The sequence below is a fragment of the Cetorhinus maximus genome, chromosome 13 (genome assembly GCF_964194155.1).
Source record: "Cetorhinus maximus chromosome 13, sCetMax3.hap1.1, whole genome shotgun sequence".
Classification (NCBI taxonomy): domain Eukaryota; kingdom Metazoa; phylum Chordata; class Chondrichthyes; order Lamniformes; family Cetorhinidae; genus Cetorhinus; species Cetorhinus maximus.
Window position 1 is genome coordinate 78,062,392 of NC_135891.1, and position 22,478 is coordinate 78,084,869.

Genomic DNA, 22,478 nt, shown 5'->3' on the forward strand with positions numbered 1-22,478 from the left:
ACCCTGCTGACCCTGACCACTGACTGAACTTGAGGTATTTAATCTACCGGGTGTGACCGCCTCCTGAAACAAAGCGTCCAGGTAACTCTCCCCCTCCCGAATGTGCCGCAGCATCCGGAGCTCGGACTCCAGCTCATCAATTCTGAGCCGGAGTTCCTCCAGCAACCAACACTTGCTGCAGATGTGGTCACTGCGGCTCACAATGGGATCTGCCAGCAACCACATCATACAGCTACAGCACATCACCTGCCCAGCCATCTCGACTTAGATAATTAATTTATTAATTCGCTTTGCAGTGGTTTTTTTTTCAAATTTGGTGCAGATTTCCTACCAACCAATCAGGTCACAGCTTTCCTGTGATGTCACTTTTTCAGTGTTGGCTTCAGTTACTCTGTGCCCCAAGGTCACCGCTCCGGTGCTCCTCCCTCCAAGTCTGCCCCCTGGAGACAAGGCCGCGAATCCTCGAGGTAAGCTAGATTTATACTCACCGCTCCGGTGCTCCTCCCTCCGAGTCTGCTCGCAGAATTTACTCACCAATCAGCTGCTTTTTCTTTAAAATCCACTTTCAGAAGAGTGTCCCTCGCAGGTCTGGTGCACTCCTGAAAGAAGTCTCCGTCCTTTGACAGTGGGTCCTCCTCAATTCCCTCCTGAGTCGCGGTGGCTGCGGTGACTTCTCCCAGAATGCTTCAGTCACTTCTCACCAGCGCCCTCTGTTGGATGCTCTTCCTCCTATTGAGTGCAAGAGTCCTTCTCCTCGATTTCCTCCTGAGTCACAGTGGCTACGGTGACTTCTCCCAGAATTTTTTTTTTTTTTTTGTAAAAATATACTTTATTCATAAAATATCTTCAATCACATTCCAAACCATTTCAAAAACAACATTACAAGGGTACAATCCAGGTTACACTTTTACAAGATGTATCACCAGGTGCATCAGTACAAACAATATTACAATCATTTACAGCCTTTCATTTTGATCTGTACAGCCCGAGGGGCTCTAAACAGTTCCCAGTCTCTCGGTGCGCTGTGGCAGAAAGGTCTTAGACAGCGACCCTTCCCCATTGCGCCTTTGCGGCAGCTGCCCCAAGCTTTAGTGTGTCCCTCAGCACGTAGTCCTGGACTTTGGATTGTGCCAGTCCGCAACAATCGGTCGGGGACAACTCTTTGTGCTGGAAGACCAACAGGTTTCGGGCAGACCAAAGCGCCTCTTTCACCGAGTTGATGATCCTCCAGCTGCAGTTGATGTTTGTCTCGGTGTGTGTCCCTGGGAACAGCCCGTAGAGCACAGAGTCCTGTGTCACAGAACTGCTCGGGATGAACCTCGACAGCAACCACTGCATCTCTCTCCAGACTTTCTTTGCAAAGGCACAATCCACAAGGAGGTGAACAACGGTCTCTTCCCCACCACAGCCACCTCGAGGGCAACGTGCAGAGGGGGTGAGACTCCTGGCGTGTAGGAAGGATCTGACGGGGAGGGCCTTTCTCACCACCAGCCAAGCTACGTCTTGGTGCTTGTTAGAAAGTTCTGGCGATGAGGCATTCTGCCAAATGACTTTGACAGTCTGCTCGGGGAACCATCCCACAGGGTCCACCCTCTCCTTTTCCCTCAGGGCCTCTAGGACGTTACGTGCTGACCACTGCCTGATGGACTTGTGGTCAAAGGTGTTTTTCTGCATAAATTTTTCCACGAGGGACAGGTGGTACGCCAGGGTCCAACTACTTGGAGCGTTCCGCGGCAGCGTGGCCAGACCCATCCTTCGCAACACCGGGGACAGGTAGAACCTCAGCACGTAGTGACACTTGGTGTTTGCGTACTGAGGGTCTACGCACCGCTTGATGCAGCCGCACACAAAGGTGGCCATCAGTATGAGGGCGACGTTGGGCACGTTTTTTCCCCCTTTATCTAGAGGCTTGTACATCGCGTCCCTGCGGACACGATCCATTTTCGACCTCCAGATAAAGCGGAAGATGGCTCGAGTGATCGCCATCGCGCAGGAGTCTGGAATGGGCCAGACCTGCGCCACGTACAGCAACAGTGAGAGTACCTCACACCTGATGACCAGGTTCTTACCCGCAATGGAGAGGGAGCGTCGCTCCCACATGCCCAGTTTCCTTTTCACCATAGCCACTCGCTCCTTCCAGTTTCTAACGCATGCCCCGGTCCCTCCGAACCATATCCCCAGCACCTTCAGGCCGTCAGCCCTGACAGTGAAGGGGACAAAGGATCGGTCAGCCCAGTTCCCAAAGAACATGGCCTCGCTCTTCCCGCGATTTACCTTGGCTCCCGAGGCCAGTTCGAACTGGTCGCAGATGTGCATCAGTCTGCGCACCGACAGCGGATCCGAGCAGAAGACGGCGACGTCGTCCATGTACAGGGAGGCTTTTACCTGAGTGCCTCCACTGCCTGGGATCGTCACTCCTCTTATGCCCGGATCCTTCCTGATGGACTCGGCAAAGGGTTCTATGCAGCACACGAAAAGGACAGGCGAGAGAGGGCAGCCCTGCCTGACTCCAGATTTAATCGGAAAGCTATCTGTTTCCCACCCATTGATTGAGACTGCGCTACTGATGTTAGTGTAGAGCAGTTGGATCCAATTTCGAATTCCCTCCCCAAACCCCATTTTGGAGAGCACATCCCCCATGTAGGTGTGCGATATTCTGTCAAAGGCCTTCTCCTGATCCAAGCTGATGAGGCAGGTATCCACACCCCTGTCCTGTACATAGGCAATCGTATCCCCGAGCAGCGCCAGGCTGTCAGAGATCTTCCTGCCTGGCACAGAGCAGGTCTGGTCAGGGTGAATCACCAATTCCAGAGCGGATTTGACCCGGTTGGCGATGACCTTGGACAGAATCTTATAGTCCACATTCAACAGTGAAATGGGTCGCCAATTTCTAATTTCCTCCCTTTCCCCCTTGTGCTTGTAGATGAGGGTGATGATGCCTTTCCTCATGGATTCTGACATGCTGCCGGCCAGGAGCATACTCTCGTACACTTCTAGCAGGTCTGGGCCGATCAAGTCCCACAGAGCCGAATACAACTCCGCCGGCAAGCCGTCGCTTCCGGGGGTTTTACTCTTCTCGAAGGACTCGAGGGCCTTAGTCAGTTCATCAGGAGTTAGCGGTTTGTCCAGGCTCTCCCGCGTACTGTGGTCTAAGACCTCCGTGATAGAGGACAGGAAGGACTGGGAGGCCGTGCTGTCCGTGGGCTTCACGTCATACAGTCCGGCATAAAAGGATTTGCTGATCCTCAGAATGTCGGACCGTGATGACTTTACTGAGCCGTCTTCTTCCTTCAGGCTGCTGATCACAGAGCTCTCTCTGTGTACCTTTTGGAAGAAGAAACGTGAGCACGTCTCATCCTGCTCCACGGAGCGGACCCTGGAACGGAAGATGATCTTGGAGGCCTCCGAGGCAAAGTGCGAGGCTTGCTGGCCCTTCACCTCTTGGAGCTCCTCCTTGACATCGACCCCCATCGACTGCAGCCGGAGCAGATTCTGCATCTTTTTCTGGAGTCGGGACATTTCCCTCTGTTCCTTTCTAGCTTTCTGGGTGCCTTTGCGGATGAAAAACCTCTTGATGCTTCCCTTGATCACTTCCCACCAGTGTGTCAGGGACTCAAAGAGGGGTTTCACGGTTCTCCAACCTTTGTAATTCCTCTTGAGCTCCTCAATGTTCTCTGGGGTCAGCAGTTGCACATTTAGCTTCCATGCCCCCCTGCCCACCCTCAGGTCCTTCTCCAAGTGGCAGTCCGCCAGTAGGAGGCAGTGGTCAGAGAAGAACACCGGCTTGACCTCGGTGGATCTGACTGTGAATGCACGGGACACAAACAGGAAGTCTATCCTGGAACGAATGGACCCGTCTGGCCGCGACCAGGTGTATCTACGCTGCGCTCCGTCTGCAGGGTTGCTGAAGACGTCGTGCAGCTTGGCATCCTTAACTGTTTCCATCAGGGATCTGGACGTAGCGTCCAATCTGCTTCCGGCCCTGCCGGATCGTCCAGCCGCATCGATGATGCAGTTGAAGTCCCCGCCCAGAATGACCGGCCTGGAGGTCGCCAGCAGCGGTGGGAGCTGCTGAAAAACCTCCAGCCGCTCAGCCCCTTGTGCCGGGCCATACACGTTAATTAACCGGAGTGGAGCGTTCTTGTACATTACGTCTGCTACCAGGAGTCGCCCGCCCACCACCTCCTTGACCTCGGAGACGGTGAAGTTGCCTCCCCGCAGCAGAATACCCAGGCCGGAGGAACGAGAGTCGTTTCCGCCCGACCAGATCGATGGCCCGTGGGACCACCATCGTGACCATTGCCTGTAGGAGCTGAGGTGCGGTATCGCACACTCCTGCAGAAACAACAGGTCAGCTTTGACCTTGGCTAGGTAGTCCAAGGTCGCGACACATCGCGTAGTAGATTTAATGCTACGCACATTTATGGATACAATCTTTAAACCCATTTTAAAGCATTTATTCTCCTACCAAACCCACTGTCTCTGAGAGTCCCAGACCTTTAGTCTGCTCCTTCATACCCGTAGTGAGCTCAAATTCCTTCACTTTGGATGGGCTGAGGTAGATCTCCTTGGCCGTGTTCTGCTCCAGTGGCATCTGGAGGTTCACGTAGAGAGCGGGTTTTGAGATGACCTTTGCTGGAGAAGCTTCTCCAAAACTCACCCCCTCTGTGGTGTTGCTGTTCCCGGCTTCCTGGAGCTGGGGTGCGATGATTGCCTCACTGCTCCCAGATTCCAGGGGCTGTGGTGCACTGGCCTCCTCAGGTTGCAGGCAAAGTTGGGGTGCGCTGGTCTCCTTGTTGTCTCCAATTTTCTGGAGCTCGGGTGTCTCGTCCTCCAACGCCCTGGAGCTTTGCCGCCTCTTCTGTCGGTGCCGCTCTGGCACTTCATCATCCGAAGAGCTGCTGCCCTTGTCATCCGTGTCGGATGGGAGACGCCTCTTGCCGCTTCTCTGGGAAACGCCTTTGCTTCTTCTTCGCTCCCTCTTACTTTTCTTCTTCTTCACCGTCCGCCACTCCCCCTGCTGCTTTTCCACTGCTGCCTCCTCCTCCATTGATTCGCTGTCCTGAGGACTGGGAGGTTCAGGGGGTAGTGCTGTTGATTGGCTCTCTGTTGCCTCGATCTCTTTCTCCACCTTGTCTCTCTCTGTGTCCTCCTTTGTCCCGTTGAGCTCCCTGGGGGCCTTGGTGGTTGGAGTGACACGAAACATTTCTTCTGCTTCCCCCTGGTCGGCTTTGGCTGCCTGTGCGTAAGTACGGCAGCGTTTGGGGCAGGTCCTGTAGAGGTGACTTGCCTCGCCACACAGGTTGCAGCACTTGGCCTGTTTGCAGTCTTTTGTCTGGTGCCCTTCCTGTTTGCAGATCTTGCAGAGGGAGGCGCTGCAGTTGGCCGCCACATGACCAGCCTTGCCGCATGAGCGGCAATGCTTGGGTTGCCCAGCGTAGACCAGGTAGCCCCGGTTTCCCCCGATAGCGAAACTGGAGGGAGGGTGGTAAATGGCTCCCTTACCATCGGTCTTTAGCGTGACCTTAAACAGGCGTTTGCCTGTCCAGATCCCCAAGTCGTCTCGAATCTTCAGTCACTTCTCACCAGCACCCTCTGTTGGATGCTTTTCCTTCTGTTGAGTGCAAGAGTCCTTCTCCTCGATTCCCTCCTGTGTCACGGTGGCTGCGGTGACTTCTCCCAGAATGCTTCAGTCACTTCTCACCAGCGCCCTCTGTTGGATGCTCTTCCTCTTGTTGAGTGCAAGAGTCCTTCTCCTCGATTCCCTCCTGAGTCGCGGTGGCTGCAGTGACTTCTCCCAGAATGCTTCAGTCACTTCTCACCGGTGCCCTCTGTTGGCCCCCTCTACTTGTGTGCCAAACAGCAAGTGATAGACAGAGCTAAGCGATACCACAATCAATGGATCAGATCTAAGCTCTGCAGTCCTGCCACATCCAGTCATGAATGGTGGTGGACAATTAACAACTTACTGGAGGAGGAGGCTCCACAAATATCCCCATCCTCAATGATGGAGGAGCCCAGCATATCAGTGCAAAAGATAAGACTGAAGCATTTGCAACAATCTTCAGCCAGAAGTGCCAAGTGGATGATCCACCTTGGCCTTCTCCAGAGATCCCCAGCATCACAGATGCCAGTCTTCAGCCAATTCAATTCACTCCATGTGATAGCAAGAAATAGTTGAAGGCACTGGATATTGCAAAGGCTATAGGCCCTGACAATGCACCGGCAATAGTACTGAAGAAATGTTATCCAGAACTTGCTGCACACCTAGCCAAGTTGCTCTATTGCAGCTACAATACTGGCATCTACCCGGCAATGTGGAAAATTGCTCAGGTATGTCCTGTACACAAAAAGCAGGACAAATCCAACCCGGCCAATTATTGCCCCATCAGTTTACTCTCCATCATCAGTAAAGCGATGGAAGGGGCCATCAACAGTGCTATCAAGCCACACTTGATTAGCAATAACCTGACCACTGAACTCAGTTTGGGCTCCACCAGGGCCATTCAGCTCCTGACCTCATTACAGTCTTGGTTCAAACATGGACAAAAGAGTTGAACTCCAGAGGTGAGGTGAGAGTGACTGCCCTTGACATCAAGGTCGCATTTGACTGAGTGTGGCATCAAGGAGCCCTAGCAAAACTGGAGTCAATGGGAATTCGAGGGAAAACTCCCCGCTCGTTGGAGTCATGCCTAGCACAAAGGAAGATGGTTGTGGTTGTTGGAGGTCAATCACCTCAGTTCCAGGACATCATTGCAGAAGGTTCCTCAGTGCAATGTCCTTGGCTCAACCATCTTCAGCTGCTTCAGCAAAGACCACCCTTCCATCAGAAGGTTAGAAGTGAGGATGTTCGGTGATGATTGCACAATGTTCAGCACCATTTGCGACATCTCAGATACTGAAGCAGTCCATGTCCAAATGCAGCAAGACCTGGACAATATCCAGGCTTGGGCTGAAAAGTGGCAAGTAACATTCACACCACAAAAGTGCCAGGCAATGACCATCTCCAACAAGCAAGAATCTAACCATTGCCCCTTGACATTCAATGACATTACCATTGCTGAATCCCCCACTATCAATATCCTGGGGGTTACCAATGGCCAGAAGCTGAATTGGATGAGCCCATATAAATACCATGGCTGCAAGAGCAAGTCAGAGGCTTGGAATCATGTGACGAGTAACTCACCTCCTGACTCCCCAAAGCCTGTCCACCACCTACAAGGCACAAGTCAGGAGTGTGATGGAATACTTTCCACTTGCCTGGATGAGTGCAGCTTCAACAACACTCAAAAAACTTGACACCATCCAGGACAAAGTAGCCCGCTTGATTGGTACCCCATCCACAAACATTCACTCTCTCCGCTATTGACGCACAATGGCAGCAGTATGAACCATCTAGAAGATGCACTGCAGGAATTCACCAAGGCTCCTTAGACAGCACCTACCAAACCCACGACCACTACCATCTAGAAGGACAAGGGCAGCAGATACGTGGGAACACCACCACCTGGAAGTTCCCCTCCAAGTCACTCACCATCCTGGCTTGGAAATATATCGCCGTTCCTTCACCGTCGCTGAGTCAAAATCCTGAAACTCCCTCCCTAACAGCACTGTGGGTGTACTTACGTCACATGTACAGCAGCAGTTCAAGAAGGCAGCTCACCACCACCTACTCAAGGGCGATTAGGAATGGGCAATAAATGAATAAATGCTGGTATAGTCAGCGAGGCCAACATCGCATGAATGAATAAGAAAAAAAAAATCACTGGTTATTCTTACCGTTGAAATTTAATTCTGCAATAGAGCTCATTGTCCAGTGACCCTGGCCAACTAATCCATTTATATATGCAGAGCACTGTGGATCGTACATCTAGGTACATTAGGCATTGGTTGCTAATTGAAATGATGCCATCTGAACTTTGATAAGAGCTGTGGAGTCAAGGTCATCTGATCCTTTTAAGGCAGAGGTTAGTCAAGAATCTAAGGTTATCGGGGTAGGCAGGAAAGTAGTATTGAGGCCACAATCAGATCAGCCATGATCCCACTGAATGGCAGAATAGTCCTGAGGGACCAAATGGCCTACACCAACTCCTAATTTTTATGATCGTATGTTCGTGTCAGAATGATTTCCACCAAAATATCTGTTCCATTGTTCCCTATAAACTGGCACAATCTTTTTCCTTTATTCTTTCATGGGATATGGACATTGCTGGTAAGGCCATCAATTGTTGCCCATCCCTAATTGCCCTTGAACTGAGTGAACCAGATGTGTTTTTACAACAATCAATGATAGTCTCATGGTCACCATTACTGAGACTAGCTTTATATTCCAGATTTATTAACTGAATTTAAATTCCACCAGCTGCCATGGTGGGATTTGAACCCCTATGTCCCTGAGTATTAGCCTGGGCCTCTGGATTACTAGTCCAGTGACATTACCACTACGCCATCATCTCCCCTTAAATGAGGCATAAGGCACATGAAAATGGCTTACATGATGTGATAGAAAGAAGAAATATGACTGAACCAATATCTCATAGGAGACATGATAGGAGGAGAGTGAAGAATGAAACCCTTCATTGCTGGTACACTGGCAAAAAAGGGCAGAGCCTGAAAGCAACTATTACAGAAGGGAAAGACCATTACTGGCCTTTTATGTGGCACAAAAGTTATTTCACCAAAATCAAAATCAGATCGCTCATATGACCTGCATGGTCTGCCAATTTTCTGACCATGTAGTGATGGTGAATATTAGTCCAAGAGGGGAGCGGGCAAAGTTCCTTTCAATGATCTTTATAATGATTTCGCTATGCATGCTACTCAATTCTGTGCACTATTTTAAAGCACCATTTTCCCGCTTGCTTTAATGGGCGAACGAATGTGTTAAATTGGTGGTGTCACAATCATAACAAACCTCATAGATTGACACAATCTGCATGGACAGTTAAAAATGAAAACTTGGGTTTCATCATTCTGAGAGTATAAAGTGGATAAAGTGCTAGCAAAGAAAGTATAATCATTGAGGTAATGCAAGTGTATTCAAATTCTCATAATTAACAATCCCAACTTCCCAAATCTTGAAGCCTGTAAACCACAAGGGACTCCGAATTATCCTAATTGATTTAATTAGTATCTATGTTTAGTTAATTAGGAACTTCAAAAATCTTGACCTAGATAATTCTCCATTGTTAAATTTCCTCATTATCCCATGTCTTCATTTTTCTCCTGGCCTGTATCATCCCATGGGCAGGTTTTCTGGGGACCAGTGGGAGCAGGATTGAGGTGGGTGGGTGCATAATTTTGCACTGCTGGTTGGTATCTTGGTTCACTGGCACTATCCTGTCCCTGAGCCATTCCCTGGAAGGCCACATCAGTCATGGAATTGAAATAATTAAAAGGTCATCTAAAATCAATGATCAGAGACCAACTGGAAATTTCCAGTTGGCCAGCAGGCCTCCCTCAGAGTTGGGAGCATTGCGGCTGCCTGGAGGTGGCCTCCCAGTGGCAGACAATGGGACTGCAGTGCTCCAGGTAAGCTTTGGGGCCCTCCTTGTCTACCTGGTTACGGTTGCTGGCTGACCTATGGAGGGAGGAGTCTGGCAGCTGTGGCTGCTTTTCATTTCAAGGGCTGGATTTTACAGTGAGGGCTGGTGTATTGCTCGCCACGGCCCCCCCATTGCCCTACCCCAGTAAAAAAGTTGGTCACAAACTAACTGACTTTAAAAAAGGCTGCCCTGGGAATGACAACATGCTGGGGGTGGGGCTGTAACGAAGCGAGTGGAGAGCGCCCAGCCCCTCAGGAAAAGGAAGCCCTGCCCTCAAGAGCTGCTAGCCAATCTCATTGGTCGGAGCTGAGTAGTCCCCAGCAGCATGAGAAGTAAGTAATGGGTGTTACTGGGACTACAAGGGAGTTCCCTGGAAGAAGTGTCATGGATGCCAGACTAAGGTAAGTCGAGGTGTTGGGTGGGGATGGATCGGGGACCTCACAGAAAAGGGTTGGGTTTTGGATGGCTGGGGAAGACACAAAGGGTATAACCTTGGGTGGGAGGTGCCCTGATGTGCACAGGGCATCCTTCCAAAGGAGGTACAACGCCTTCCTTCCCGCCTTCTCATCAGAGGTGTTGAGTAGGCAGCCTGTCCATTCTCCTCCAACAGTTAGTTTGACAACGGAGGTGGAATTAGGCCCTTAACTTGCCCTTAATTGGCCAATTAATGGCCTCAACTGGCCAAAGGGCGGGTGGGCTGGCAGATGCTTTAGCCATCCACCGTACTATGGGGACAGCTCGAGGGTGGGTGGGAAGGTCGTAGGCTAGCCACCCATCATATTTTACGTGCCCCCTCCCCCAAACCTCAAACATGCCTGGCGTGTGGGGCCATAAAATGCAGCCCCAAGTATTTTGAAATTGCTGAGACCTCAAGATGGAGGCATTCGCTCTCTCCCTTATCTGCAATGGCAGGCTGCAGCTCCTTCACTGCTGGAGTGTCTCCTATTGGCCCTCCAGTTTAATAGGATGATGAATATGCTTTCTGGCCACTAATGCGCAATCCAGCCAAAATCGATTCAGGTGACCACTCCCGCTACAGTGTGGGGTCACAACCTGCATTTCACCCCAACATTGGGGGTCCCAATTCAAAAAGAATAATCCTGCCTCAAAAGAACCATTGGCCATCCAATAGAGCAACAGAATCAATAATCATGAAAAGTGAGTTAATATTGTTATGCAGCCGTTTGATCCCCGTGAAATAGTGCATGGTACCTCAGTGTGGCAGCTGGTAAATCAGCAATGTTACTGCATCTGTGCTTCAGTGGCAGCATTCTCAGCTCTGAGTCAGAGTGTCGCGGGTTCAGCCTCCATGACCAATGAAGCATAAACCTCGGGATAGACCTGCTGGGCTGAATGGCCTGTTTATATGCATCAGGTTCTGTGTACATTCTCCACTGCGTCCTGGCTAATATTTATCCCTTGATGAACACTAAATAAAGCAGATTATCCAGTCATTTATCTTATTGCTGTTTATGTGTCCTTTCTATGCACAGATTGAATTGCCTTCATTAAGGCAATGACTACATTTCAATTTGCTGTAAAGCCCTTTGGGACATTTGGAGGTTGTGAAAGGCACAATAGAAATGCAAGTCTTTCTTTCAATGATGTATTGTTGAACGGGGAAAGATCCCAAGCAGTGGGAGTCCCCTAACCTCAGAGGAGGCCTGACATCAGAGGGAAGGAGTTGAGCAGAGCAAGGATGGAAACTACCTAACAATCATGGCCGACAGCACAATGTCCAGCCATGCAAGGCATGATCTTGAGCTCCCATGTTCTCAGCATGAAGCCATGACTAGATCAAGAAAGCTGGGCTCCATTGTTGTGGCCTTGCCTCTGACCCAATTGCCTTGTGAGTGTGGTTTCCATGTTGGGATTATGGGGCTATGCAGTTACCCCTGTGATGCCTTCCTACGAAGTGGCTGGCATACGATGCACTGAGGAAATGAGGAACAGCACCGAGTGCCTTTGCAGCAGAGATATGTGGGCGGCCGAGGGAACAGTTTGAAATGTTGTTCTTTTCTGTCAGCTTGGAATGAAGAACAATCAGCAAGCAAACCCGCAGTTCTCAGCCAACTGTGTCATAATCAGCATGTCAGCCAAGCTGCAGCACGGAGGATGTAAATAGCGAGATTAAGGAGGTAGCACAGGGTTGACTCACTGTGTGCTTGCATAAAGAAGTGAGTGGTGTTCACTGATCAGAGGCAGGCACTTATTGGCAGGGGGTCCTTCTGCAGTACTGAGACATTCCCAGCCCCCAGGACCTGCTCATAGTCAGAGGTTGCTGTCTGAGCTGAATTAACCTCATGCATCACCTGCATCCATGCAAACACACTGCTAGGTCTTGGGAAGACTAAAATGCAATCCACGATCCGGATTTACTTAGTACAGAATGAACAGTTGTCCACAACACTAGGGCTGTCAACCCCAATGTTTGTCTTGGAGACTCCCTGAGTTAAATGTGAGCAATCCGTGAGAAAAATCACAGGGGCATGTTCTCCTCCTCTTTCACCTGAATGGAAATCCTATCAAACAGTGGGGCTGAATAGCTCGCAGGTTGAAGTTCAGCCCTGGTGATGTGCCCAACCATGAACACTGCACAATGGATAGGGTGGGTTATTGAGCAACGTGGATATCGTGTAGCAACAAATGTAATTAAACTTCACAGTGCATCGTCCAGCCAGTCACCATGGAGTGCGTGGCCACTCCATGGCATCTGCAGCCCACACTAGCATGAGTCATAGACACAGTGGCAACATTCCTCATAGACACTTGCACTGTTGTTATAGAGGCTGGGACCTTAGGACTGGTTGGAGATTGGCCACAGACAACCATGAGCCGGTGGTCATAGACATGAGTTCCATAGATAGTCCCTTGTCACCATCACATTGCAGAGAAAACTAGCACAGTGGTAATGTTACTGGGCTAGTAATCCAGAGGCCAGACTAATGGTCCAGAGACAGGAGTTTAAATGTCACCACTGTAGCTGGGTGGACTTAAATTCAACTAATTAAATAAATTGAGAATAAAAAACGAGTCTCAGTAATGATGGTCATGTAACTACTGTTGTAAAAACCCATCTGGTTCACTAATGTCCTTCAAGGGAGGAAATCTACCACCCTTATCCATTCTGGCCTACATGTGACTCCAGGCCCACAGCAATGTGGCTGACTCTTAACTGCCTTCTGAAATGGCCTAGCAAGCTGTCAGTTGTATCAAACTGTTACAGGGAAGTCAAAGTGCAAAAGGCAAGGCTGAAGCATTTACAAACGTCTTCAGCCAGAAGTGCCGGTGGGTGATCCAAGTAACATTCGCGCCACACAAGTGCCAGGCAATGACCATCTCCAACAAGAGAGAATCTAACCATCTCCCCATGATATTCAACAGCATTGTCATTCATGAATCCCCCACTATCAATATCCTGGGGGTTACCATTGACCAGAAACTGAACTGGACTAGCCATGTAATTACTGTGGCTACGAGAGCAGGTCAAAGTTTAGGAATCCTGTGGCAAATAACTCACCTTCTGACTTACCAAAGCCTGTCCACCATCTATAAGGCAGAAGTCAGGAGTGTGATGGAATACTCCCATGGGAACACCACCACCTCCAAGTTCCCCTCCAAATCACACACCATCCTGACTTAGAACTATATCATTGTTCCTTCATTGTCACTGGGTCAAAATCCTGGAACTCCCTCCCTAACAGCACTGTGGGTGAACCTACACCACATGGACTGCAGTGGTTCAAGAAGGCAGCTCACCACCACCTTCCCAAGAGCAATTTGGGATGGGTAATAAATACTTGCCATGCCAGTGATGCCCACATCCCATAAATGAATAAAATAAGTCACTCACATCCCATGATATCTGAAGCACCTGCTTCAGTGTAAGTTTGATAATTATACTGCTTGTAGCATAAGTCTTGTAATATCTTCATTTCTGTCCCTGGGTCACGCCTTCATTTCCCAGGAGTCTTCCTCCCTTCAAATAAAGGTGCCAATGATGCTTGCCTTAAAACGGGCATTGTAGTTGCTTGGGGAGCAAGCATTGATTTGTGTCATTATGGGCTGGTGGTTGCATATCTGTGACATATTGATAGTCTGAAGCCTACCTGTCCATAAAGGGTATTGTAATGTGTAGACCGGCCCAAAAGGACTCTTGGAGACCAAGTAAATCATGCTACCTATCATACTCTTGCTGATGAGCAGTGGAAGTGAAGTTGTTGCCGTGGGTAATGCATCTGTCAGCTTCTTCCACATTTGTGGATAACAAACTTGCTGATGCTGCAGATATAACCAAAGCAAGACTGAAAGGAGAGCAACACACAAACACTGAGAACAGTGGACACCATAACAGGCAGTGGCAATGGCTTTGGGCCATTTTGTGGTGGAAGGTATTCATAGAATATCTCCACCACACCTTCACAGAATCAGCCTCCTACACAGCTAGGAATACATTACCAACTTCTATTGTGCAAACTCAAATACAAATTACTACTTGAACAGGAGTAAAGCTTATTGTGCATCCTTCATAAAGTAAATATCAACCTGAATAAACATGTTGTGTATTACCTGTTTAAACCACATATTGCCCAAATAAACTAAAATTACCTGTATAATTCACACATTACCCAAATAACCTAATACTACCTGTATAATTCACACGTAACCATATAACCTAATATTATCTGTATAATTCACACATTACCCAAATAACCTAATATTACCTGTATAATTCACATATTACCCAAATGACCTAATATTACCTGTATAATTCACACGTAACCATATAACCTAATATTATCTGTATAATTCACACATTACCCAAATAACCTAATATTACCTGTATAATTCACACATTACCCAAATGACCTAATATTACCTGTATAACTCACACATAACCTTATAACCTAATATTACCTGTATAATTCACACATTACCATATAACCTAATATTATCTGTATAACTCGCACATTAACATATAACATAATATTATCTGTATAACTCGCACATTAACATATAACATAATATTACCTGCATAACTCGCACATTACCTTATAACCTAATATTACGTGTATAATTCACACATTACCTTATAACCTATTACCTGTATAATTCACACATTACCCAAATAACCTAATATTACTTGTATAACTTGCACATTACCATATAACCTAATATTACCTTATAACTCGCACATTACCCAAATAACCTAATATTACTTGTATAACTTGCACATTACCATATAACCTAATATTACCTTATAACTCGCACATTACCTTATAACCTAATATTAACTGTATAATTCACACATTACCTTATAACCTAATATTACCTGTATAATTCACACATTACCATATAACCTAATATTACTTGTATAATTCACACATTACCTTAAAATCTAATATTACCTGTATAATTCACATATTACCATATAACCTAATATTACCTGTATAATTCACACATTACCATATAACCTAATATTACCTGTATAATTCACACATTACCTTATAACCTAATATTACCTGTATAATTCACACATTACCTTATAACCTAATATTACCTGTATAATTCACACATTACCATATAACCTAATATTACCTGTATAATTCACACATTACCATATAACCGAATATTACCTGTATAATCCACACATTACCCAAATAACCTAATACTACCTGTATAATTCACACGTAACCATATAACCTAATATTATCTGTATAATTCACACATTACCCAAATAACCTAATATTACCTGTATAATTCACACATTACCCAAGTAACCTAATATTACCTGTATAATTCACACATTACCTTATAACCTAATATTACCTGTATAATTCACACATTACCTTATAACCTAATATTACCTGTATAATTCACATATTGCCATATAACCTAATATTACCTGTATAATTCACACATTACCTTATAACATAATATTACCTGTATAATTCACACATTACCATATAGCCTAATATTACCTGTATAATTCACACATTACCTTATAACCTAATATTACCTGTATAATTCACACATTACCATATAACCGAACATTACCTGTATAATTCACACATTACCATATAACCTAATATTACTTGTATAATTCACACATTACCCAAATAACCTAATATTACCTGTATAATTCACACGTTACCCAAGTAACCTAATATTACCTGTATAATTCACACATTACCTTATAACCTAATATTACCTGTATAATTCACATATTGCCATATAACCTAATATTACCTGTATAACTTGCACATTACCATATAACCTAATATTAACTGTATAATTCGCACATTACCTTATAACCTAATATTACCTGTATAATTCGCACATTACCATATAACCTAATATTACCTGTATAATTTACACATTAGCATATAACCTAATATTACCTGTATAATTCACACATTATCTTATAACCTAACATTATCTGTATAATTCGCACATTACCATATAACCTAATATTACCTGTATAATTTACACATTAGCATATAACCTAATATTACCTGTATAATTCACACATTATCTTATAACCTAATATTATCTGTATAATTGACACATTACCTTATAACCTAATATTACCTGTATAATTCACACATTACCCAAATGACCTAATATTACCTGTATAATTCACACATTACCTTATAACCTAATATTATCTGTTTAATTCACACATTACCTTATAACATAATATTACCTGTATAATTCACACATTACCTTATAACCTAATATTACCTGTATAATTCACGCATTATCTTATAACCTAATATTACCTGTATAATTTACACATTACCATATAACCTAATATTACCTGTATAATTCGCACATTACCATATAACCTAATATTACCTGTTAACTCACACATTACCTTATAACCTAACATTACCTGTATAATTCACACATTACATTATAACCTAATATTACCTGTATAATTCACACATTACCATATAACTTAATATTACCTGTATAATTCACACATTACCATATAACCTAATATTACCTGTATAATTCACACATTACCTTATAACCTAATATTTCCTGTATAATTCACACATTACCATATAACCTAATATTACCTGTATAATTCACACATTACCCAAATAACCTAATATTACTTGTATAATTCACACATTACCATATAACCTAATATTACCTTATAACTCGCACATTACCTTATAACCTAATATTAACTGTATAATTCACACATTACCTTATAACCTAATATTACCTGTATAATTCACACATTACCATATAACCTAATATTACCTGTATAATTCACACATTACCCAAATGACCTAATATTACCTGTATAATTCACACATTACCATATAACCTAATATTACCTGTATAATTCACACATTACCTTATAACCTAATATTACCTGTATAATTCACATATTACCATATAACCTAATATTACCTGTATAATTCACACATTACCATATAACCTAATATTACCTGTATAATTCACACATTAGCTTATAACCTAATATTACCTGTACAATTCACACATTACCATATAACCTAATATTACCTGTATAATTCACACATTACCCAAATGACCTAATATTACCTGTATAATTCACACATTACCTTATAACCTAATATTACCTGTATAATTCACGCATTATCTTATAACCTAATATTACCGGTATAATTTACACATTACCATATAACCTAATATTACCTGTATAATTCGCACATTACCATATAACCTAATATTACCTGTTAACTCACACATTACCTTATAACCTAACATTACCTGTATAATTCACACATTACCTTATAACCTAACATTACCTGTATAATTCACACATTACCATATAACCTAATATTACCTGTATAACTCGCACATTACCTTATAACCTAATATTACCTGTATAATTCACACATTACCATATAACCTAATATTACCTGTATAATTCACACATTACCCAAATAACCTAATACTACCTGTATAATTCACACATTACCATATAGCCCAATATTACCTGTATAATTCACACATTACCTTATAACCTATTTCCTGTATAATTCACACATTACCATATAACCTAATATTACTTGTATAACTCGCACATTACCATATAACCTAATATTACCTTATAACTCGCACATTACCTTATAACCTAATATTACCTGTATAATTCACACATTACCTTATAACCTAATATTACCTGTATAATTCACACATTACCATATAACCTAATATTACCTGTATCATTCACACATTACCATATAACCTAATATTACCTGTATAATTCACACATTACCCAAATAACCTAATATTACCTGTATAATTCACACATTACCCAAGTAACCTAATATTACCTGTATAATTCACACATTACCATATAACCTAATATTACCTGTATAATTCACACATTACCCAAGTAACCTAATATTACCTGTATAATTCAAACATTACCCAAATAACCTAATATTACCTGTATAATTCACACATTACCTTATAACCTAATATTACCTGTATAATTCACACATTACCATATAAGCTGACGTTACCTGTATAAATGCAAGTTTTTCCTTCTTCTGTGAAAGGTCAGTGAGATTGACCAGACACATTTCAAAGAATTTAATTTCTTTTTCCAGTTTTCGGATGTGGGTGTCAATTGCTGTTGTCACACGGCCCTGCTCCTTATCCAGACATAAGAAAACATCTCGCTCTTCATTTTCAATATGTTTCCTCAATGCATCATACTTCTCCTTCACTTCTCTCTTTGTTTCTGTTATCAGACTCTTAAGAGATGTGTTAGCTTTGGTTAGTCATTTTTTGATTATGTCATGTACATGTCGCATTAAACATCACTTTGATCTAACTGTAAAACTAAAGTTGAGGTCAAACAGCAGGCTATTTAAAGAATCAAGTGCATATAATGGGTTTGATCTGAAGGTTCAACATGCTGGTGTACTCCATTACTGTGCTCAGATAGCCATTCTTCATGTGCAAGCCTTTGGCAGTGTTGATGGGCTACTTAAATATAATGGGCATCACAATCAAACCCAATCTAAAACAGTCATTGTTTGAGTTAATGTACCAGTTATACCTGAATTATTAGGTAGAAGTTGCTAGAATATAACAAATCAGAAATTTAACTTTGTCACAATGGTGTTGATGACAATAGTGTTCATTTTGTGCCTTTGGTGCAGCATAATGTTCAGAGTGCACTTCACAGAGGTGCAAAGAAAAATCAAACACTGAGCCAAAGGAGGAGAGTTAAGGAAGTAGAATCAAAATCCTGGTCAAAGAGGAGAGTCGTAAAGGAGGTGGATGGTCAGGGACTTAGGGAGGGAACTGCATCAAAGTGCAATCCTGGTGTCTGAATGCATGCTGTCGATTGTGTGGTGAAGAGAAGGGAGGATTTTCAGAAGGTCAGAGGCAGAGGAATGGAGAGTTTAGGGTGGTTGATGGGGATGTAGCAGAAAGGGAGGAGGCAGTACCTTTTCAAGATTTAAACACAAAGATGAGATTTTAAAATTTTATGCATTGAGAAGATTTGAGGTCAGCAAAACTAAGTGAGTGGGACTTGGTATCAGATAGGATAGGAGGAAGAGGTTGTGGGGGTAAGATGGGAAGTCAGAGCACAGGAGTAATCTAAGGTGGAAGTGCCAAAGGCCAGGTATCAGATGGGCTGAGGTGAATGTGGCGGGTGAGTGATGTAATGGAGGTGGAACAGGCGATCTTTGGGATGGAGAGGATATGGAGCAGGAAGCTTACTTTGGACTGGACATCAAAGCAATGTTCAGTCCCAGATCCTGGCTAGCGTCAATGATAATGGTCTTGGAGCTTCTGTCAAGGGTTTCATTTTCTTAATATTTGGCTGACAGACTTTCCAGCTCCTCCAGACGTTGGACCTTCAGAAAAGTTTTGCTTCATTGATGTGGACAAGGGAGGCAGAGGCAAAGGCAGCTGAACAGGTGGTCACTAAAGAAAAATTCAGTGAGCTCCTCACAGTTGCTCAAGGTGATAACAGAGGGGACAGGGCTTTAAAAAGCTGCTTGTGGTGGAGAAGTGGGAAGGGGTAGAGGGGCTATTTCACAGTCAGTAAAACGGAATGATCTCTGCTGAAGTGAATGACAATGATGGGTTAATCTCTGTAACTGCAAAATTCAAACCCACCTGAGTGTTCAGCTTGTGTGTGTGGAGATCACGGAGAGAAGTCTGAATTGAGGCAACATTTTTCTGTATTGTCCTGAGTTGATGTTGTAAATTATCCTAACATAACCAACAGACAGAGAACCATGTTAGCCTGGCTGACCAAGACAGCAGTATAGGGGTACAGCCATGTTATTAACATTCACTTACCCGCAGTTCCTTCTCCCCTTCACTGATGCTGCCACAGCGGTGGTCCTTGTGTTTCCCGATCAGAGTGCAGAGTGTGCAGACACACACTTGATCATCCTTGCAGTAAATGTCCAGCAGTCTCTCGTGTTCCGTGCATTTCCATGCAGACAGGTCTGTCGATGTATCTACCAGCGGGTGGTTTTTAAAGACGCCGTTGCCCGTGTGCAGTTTCAGGTGAATGGGGCACATGGAGGCTTCACATTTCAGGCAGGTTTTGACAGCTGCCTGCTGTGTGCGGATGCAGTAACTGCACAGGACCCCGCTCTGAGCTCTCTCCAGGGCCAGGTAGCCGCCAGCCCCCTTGGCCAGTTTGAAGTTTCTCTGCACAGGGGACTGGGCCCGCTCCCCTGCTCGGCACTCGGGGCAACTGGAAGGGTCAGAGCCCGACTCCGGCCAGGACTCTTCAATACAGGGGCGACAGAAGCTGTGCTTACAGGCCAGTGTCACTGGATCGGTGTAGATCTGCAGGCAGATGGAGCAGGTTAACTCCTCGTCTAACCACTGCTGAGATGCAGCAGTTGCCATGGTTTAGCCCAGAATAGAAAGGGGAAAGTGTCACCCACAATGTTACACCACGCCTCGACCAAAGTGAGGCATCTGAACCGCCAGCTGAATTTGAGCAATGTGTTAGAGAGAGAGGCAGGAATTTGCTTCTTGCGCTGATGAATAATAAATGCAAGCGACATTTAATAATAGAGCAACTTTCACATGGAGGAAAACACTTCCATAGCCATTAACTCGCACCTCTCCTTTGTGAACTGGCTGATGCGCAGAAGCAGGTTTAACCCTTTCCACACCAAATCCAGGGAAATCTATGCCCGGTCCCGTGTCCCGGCATATAAAGGGTGCATTTGTTCCCTCTGTGCACACGCGCCACTTATCCGAGAGCAGAATTCCCTAGAATTTACAGCACTTAAAAAGACCAATTAGCCTCACTGCCAGTCTTTCTGTTCCAGAGGCGCCTCCTCCCACTCTGATGGTCTCCTCCCACCCTTACTCTCTTCTTCCTCGTTTACCAACCCACCTTGAACACATCTTGCTCTCTGTTTCAGTCACTCCCTGTGGCAGCCACTTCCCACATTCTCTCTGTGTAAAGAAATTGCTCCTAGATTCAGGAACATGGAACATCCACTCCTCTGTGTGCTGGATTCACCCACAAATAGAAATTGTTCCTCTGAGTCCGAAAGTTGTGGATTTGAGGCCCACTCCAGAGACTTCAGCATATAGATTACAGCTGAGCACTGCTGGAAGCGCCATCTTTCAGATAAGGTGTTAATTCCTGGTCCTGATGGATAGGCAGAAAGGATCCTGTGGCACTATTTTTGATCAAGCAGGACAATTCTCCCCAGCTCCTTGGCCAATATTTATCCCTCAATCAACGTGACAAAAGCAGATTCTCTGATCATTACCATACTGCTGTTTGTGGGATCTTACTGTGCACATATTGGCTGTTATGTTTCCTACATTACAACAGTGATTACATTTCAAAACTGCTGCATTGGCTGCCGTTGAATTGCAATGAAAGGTGCTATATAAATGCAAATGTGTCTTTTCTCCACAAGCACCTTATCAAATATCTTCATCATTTTAAAGACTTCTATAAGAGCCCGAGCCTTTTGAATCCTTCCTGATTGTTGCTTTCTCAATTCTAACAGCCATTCTAACACTCAAAAAGCTCAACACCTTCCAAACCTCTACCATCTAGAAGGACAAGGGCAGCAGATACATGGGAACACCACCACATGCAAGATCCCCTCCAAGCCACTCATCATCCTGACTTGGAAATATATCGCCGTTCCTTCACTGTCACTGGGTCAAAATCCTGGAACTCCCTCCCTAACAGCACTGTGGGTGTACCTACACCACATGGACTGCAGCGGTTCAAGAAGGCAGCTCACCACCACCTTCTCAAGGGCAATTACAGATGGGCAATAAATGCTGGCCTTGCCAGCGATGCCCACATTCTATGAATGAATAAAAAAAAACCATGGCTGATCTGATTGTGGCCTTAACTCCACTTTTCTGCCTGTCCCCAAAAACCCTGGACTTCCTTGTACATCAAACATCTGTCTCACTCAGCCTCAAATATGTTCACTGACCCAGCCTCCACTGCTCTCAGGGGAAGAGAATTCCAAAGGCTAACAACCCTCTGAGAGGAGAAATTCCTCCTCATTTCTGTTTTAAATGGGATACTCCTTATTTTTTTTAAATGGTGCCGCTAATTCTAGATTCCCCCACAAGAAGAAACATCCTCTCAGCATCCACCCTGCCAAGCTCCCTCAGAGTCTTCTATGTTTCAATAAGGTCACCTCTCATTCTTTTAAACTCCAATGAGTGTCGGCCTAACCTGATCAACCTTTTCTTATAGGAAATGTGTATAGAGGCTGCTGGAGTTTAGCGGCTTAGATTAGAATCTCGACCAGCACATAGCAGTGGAAAGCAATCTGCTGCTTCTCTAGTTGAGCTACAACTCCCCAGTAGGGCACTGGCTGCATAGTTTTACACAAAGCCAAGTGCCAAGAATCCCATGTACAATCCAGTCCCATCAATTACCCCGTCTAA

At 44.9% G+C, this 22,478-nt stretch overlaps 1 protein-coding gene across 1 annotated transcript in view; it reads right to left on the minus strand.

The window, feature by feature from the left end:
- The window catches only part of LOC144688296 (E3 ubiquitin/ISG15 ligase TRIM25-like), a 42,934-nt gene extending 22,068 nt beyond the window's left edge, over nt 1–20,866 (minus strand). Inside the window, exons 1-3 of the mRNA XM_078554728.1 lie at nt 19,878–20,866; nt 19,692–19,787; nt 18,077–18,310 (exon numbers count right to left, since the gene is read on the minus strand). Coding sequence (XP_078410854.1) covers nt 18,077–18,310; nt 19,692–19,787; nt 19,878–20,441 — 894 coding nt within the window. The 5' untranslated portion in view covers nt 20,442–20,866. The remainder of the gene's footprint in view (nt 1–18,076; nt 18,311–19,691; nt 19,788–19,877) is intronic.
- Nucleotides 20,867–22,478: the final 1,612 nt, after the last annotated feature.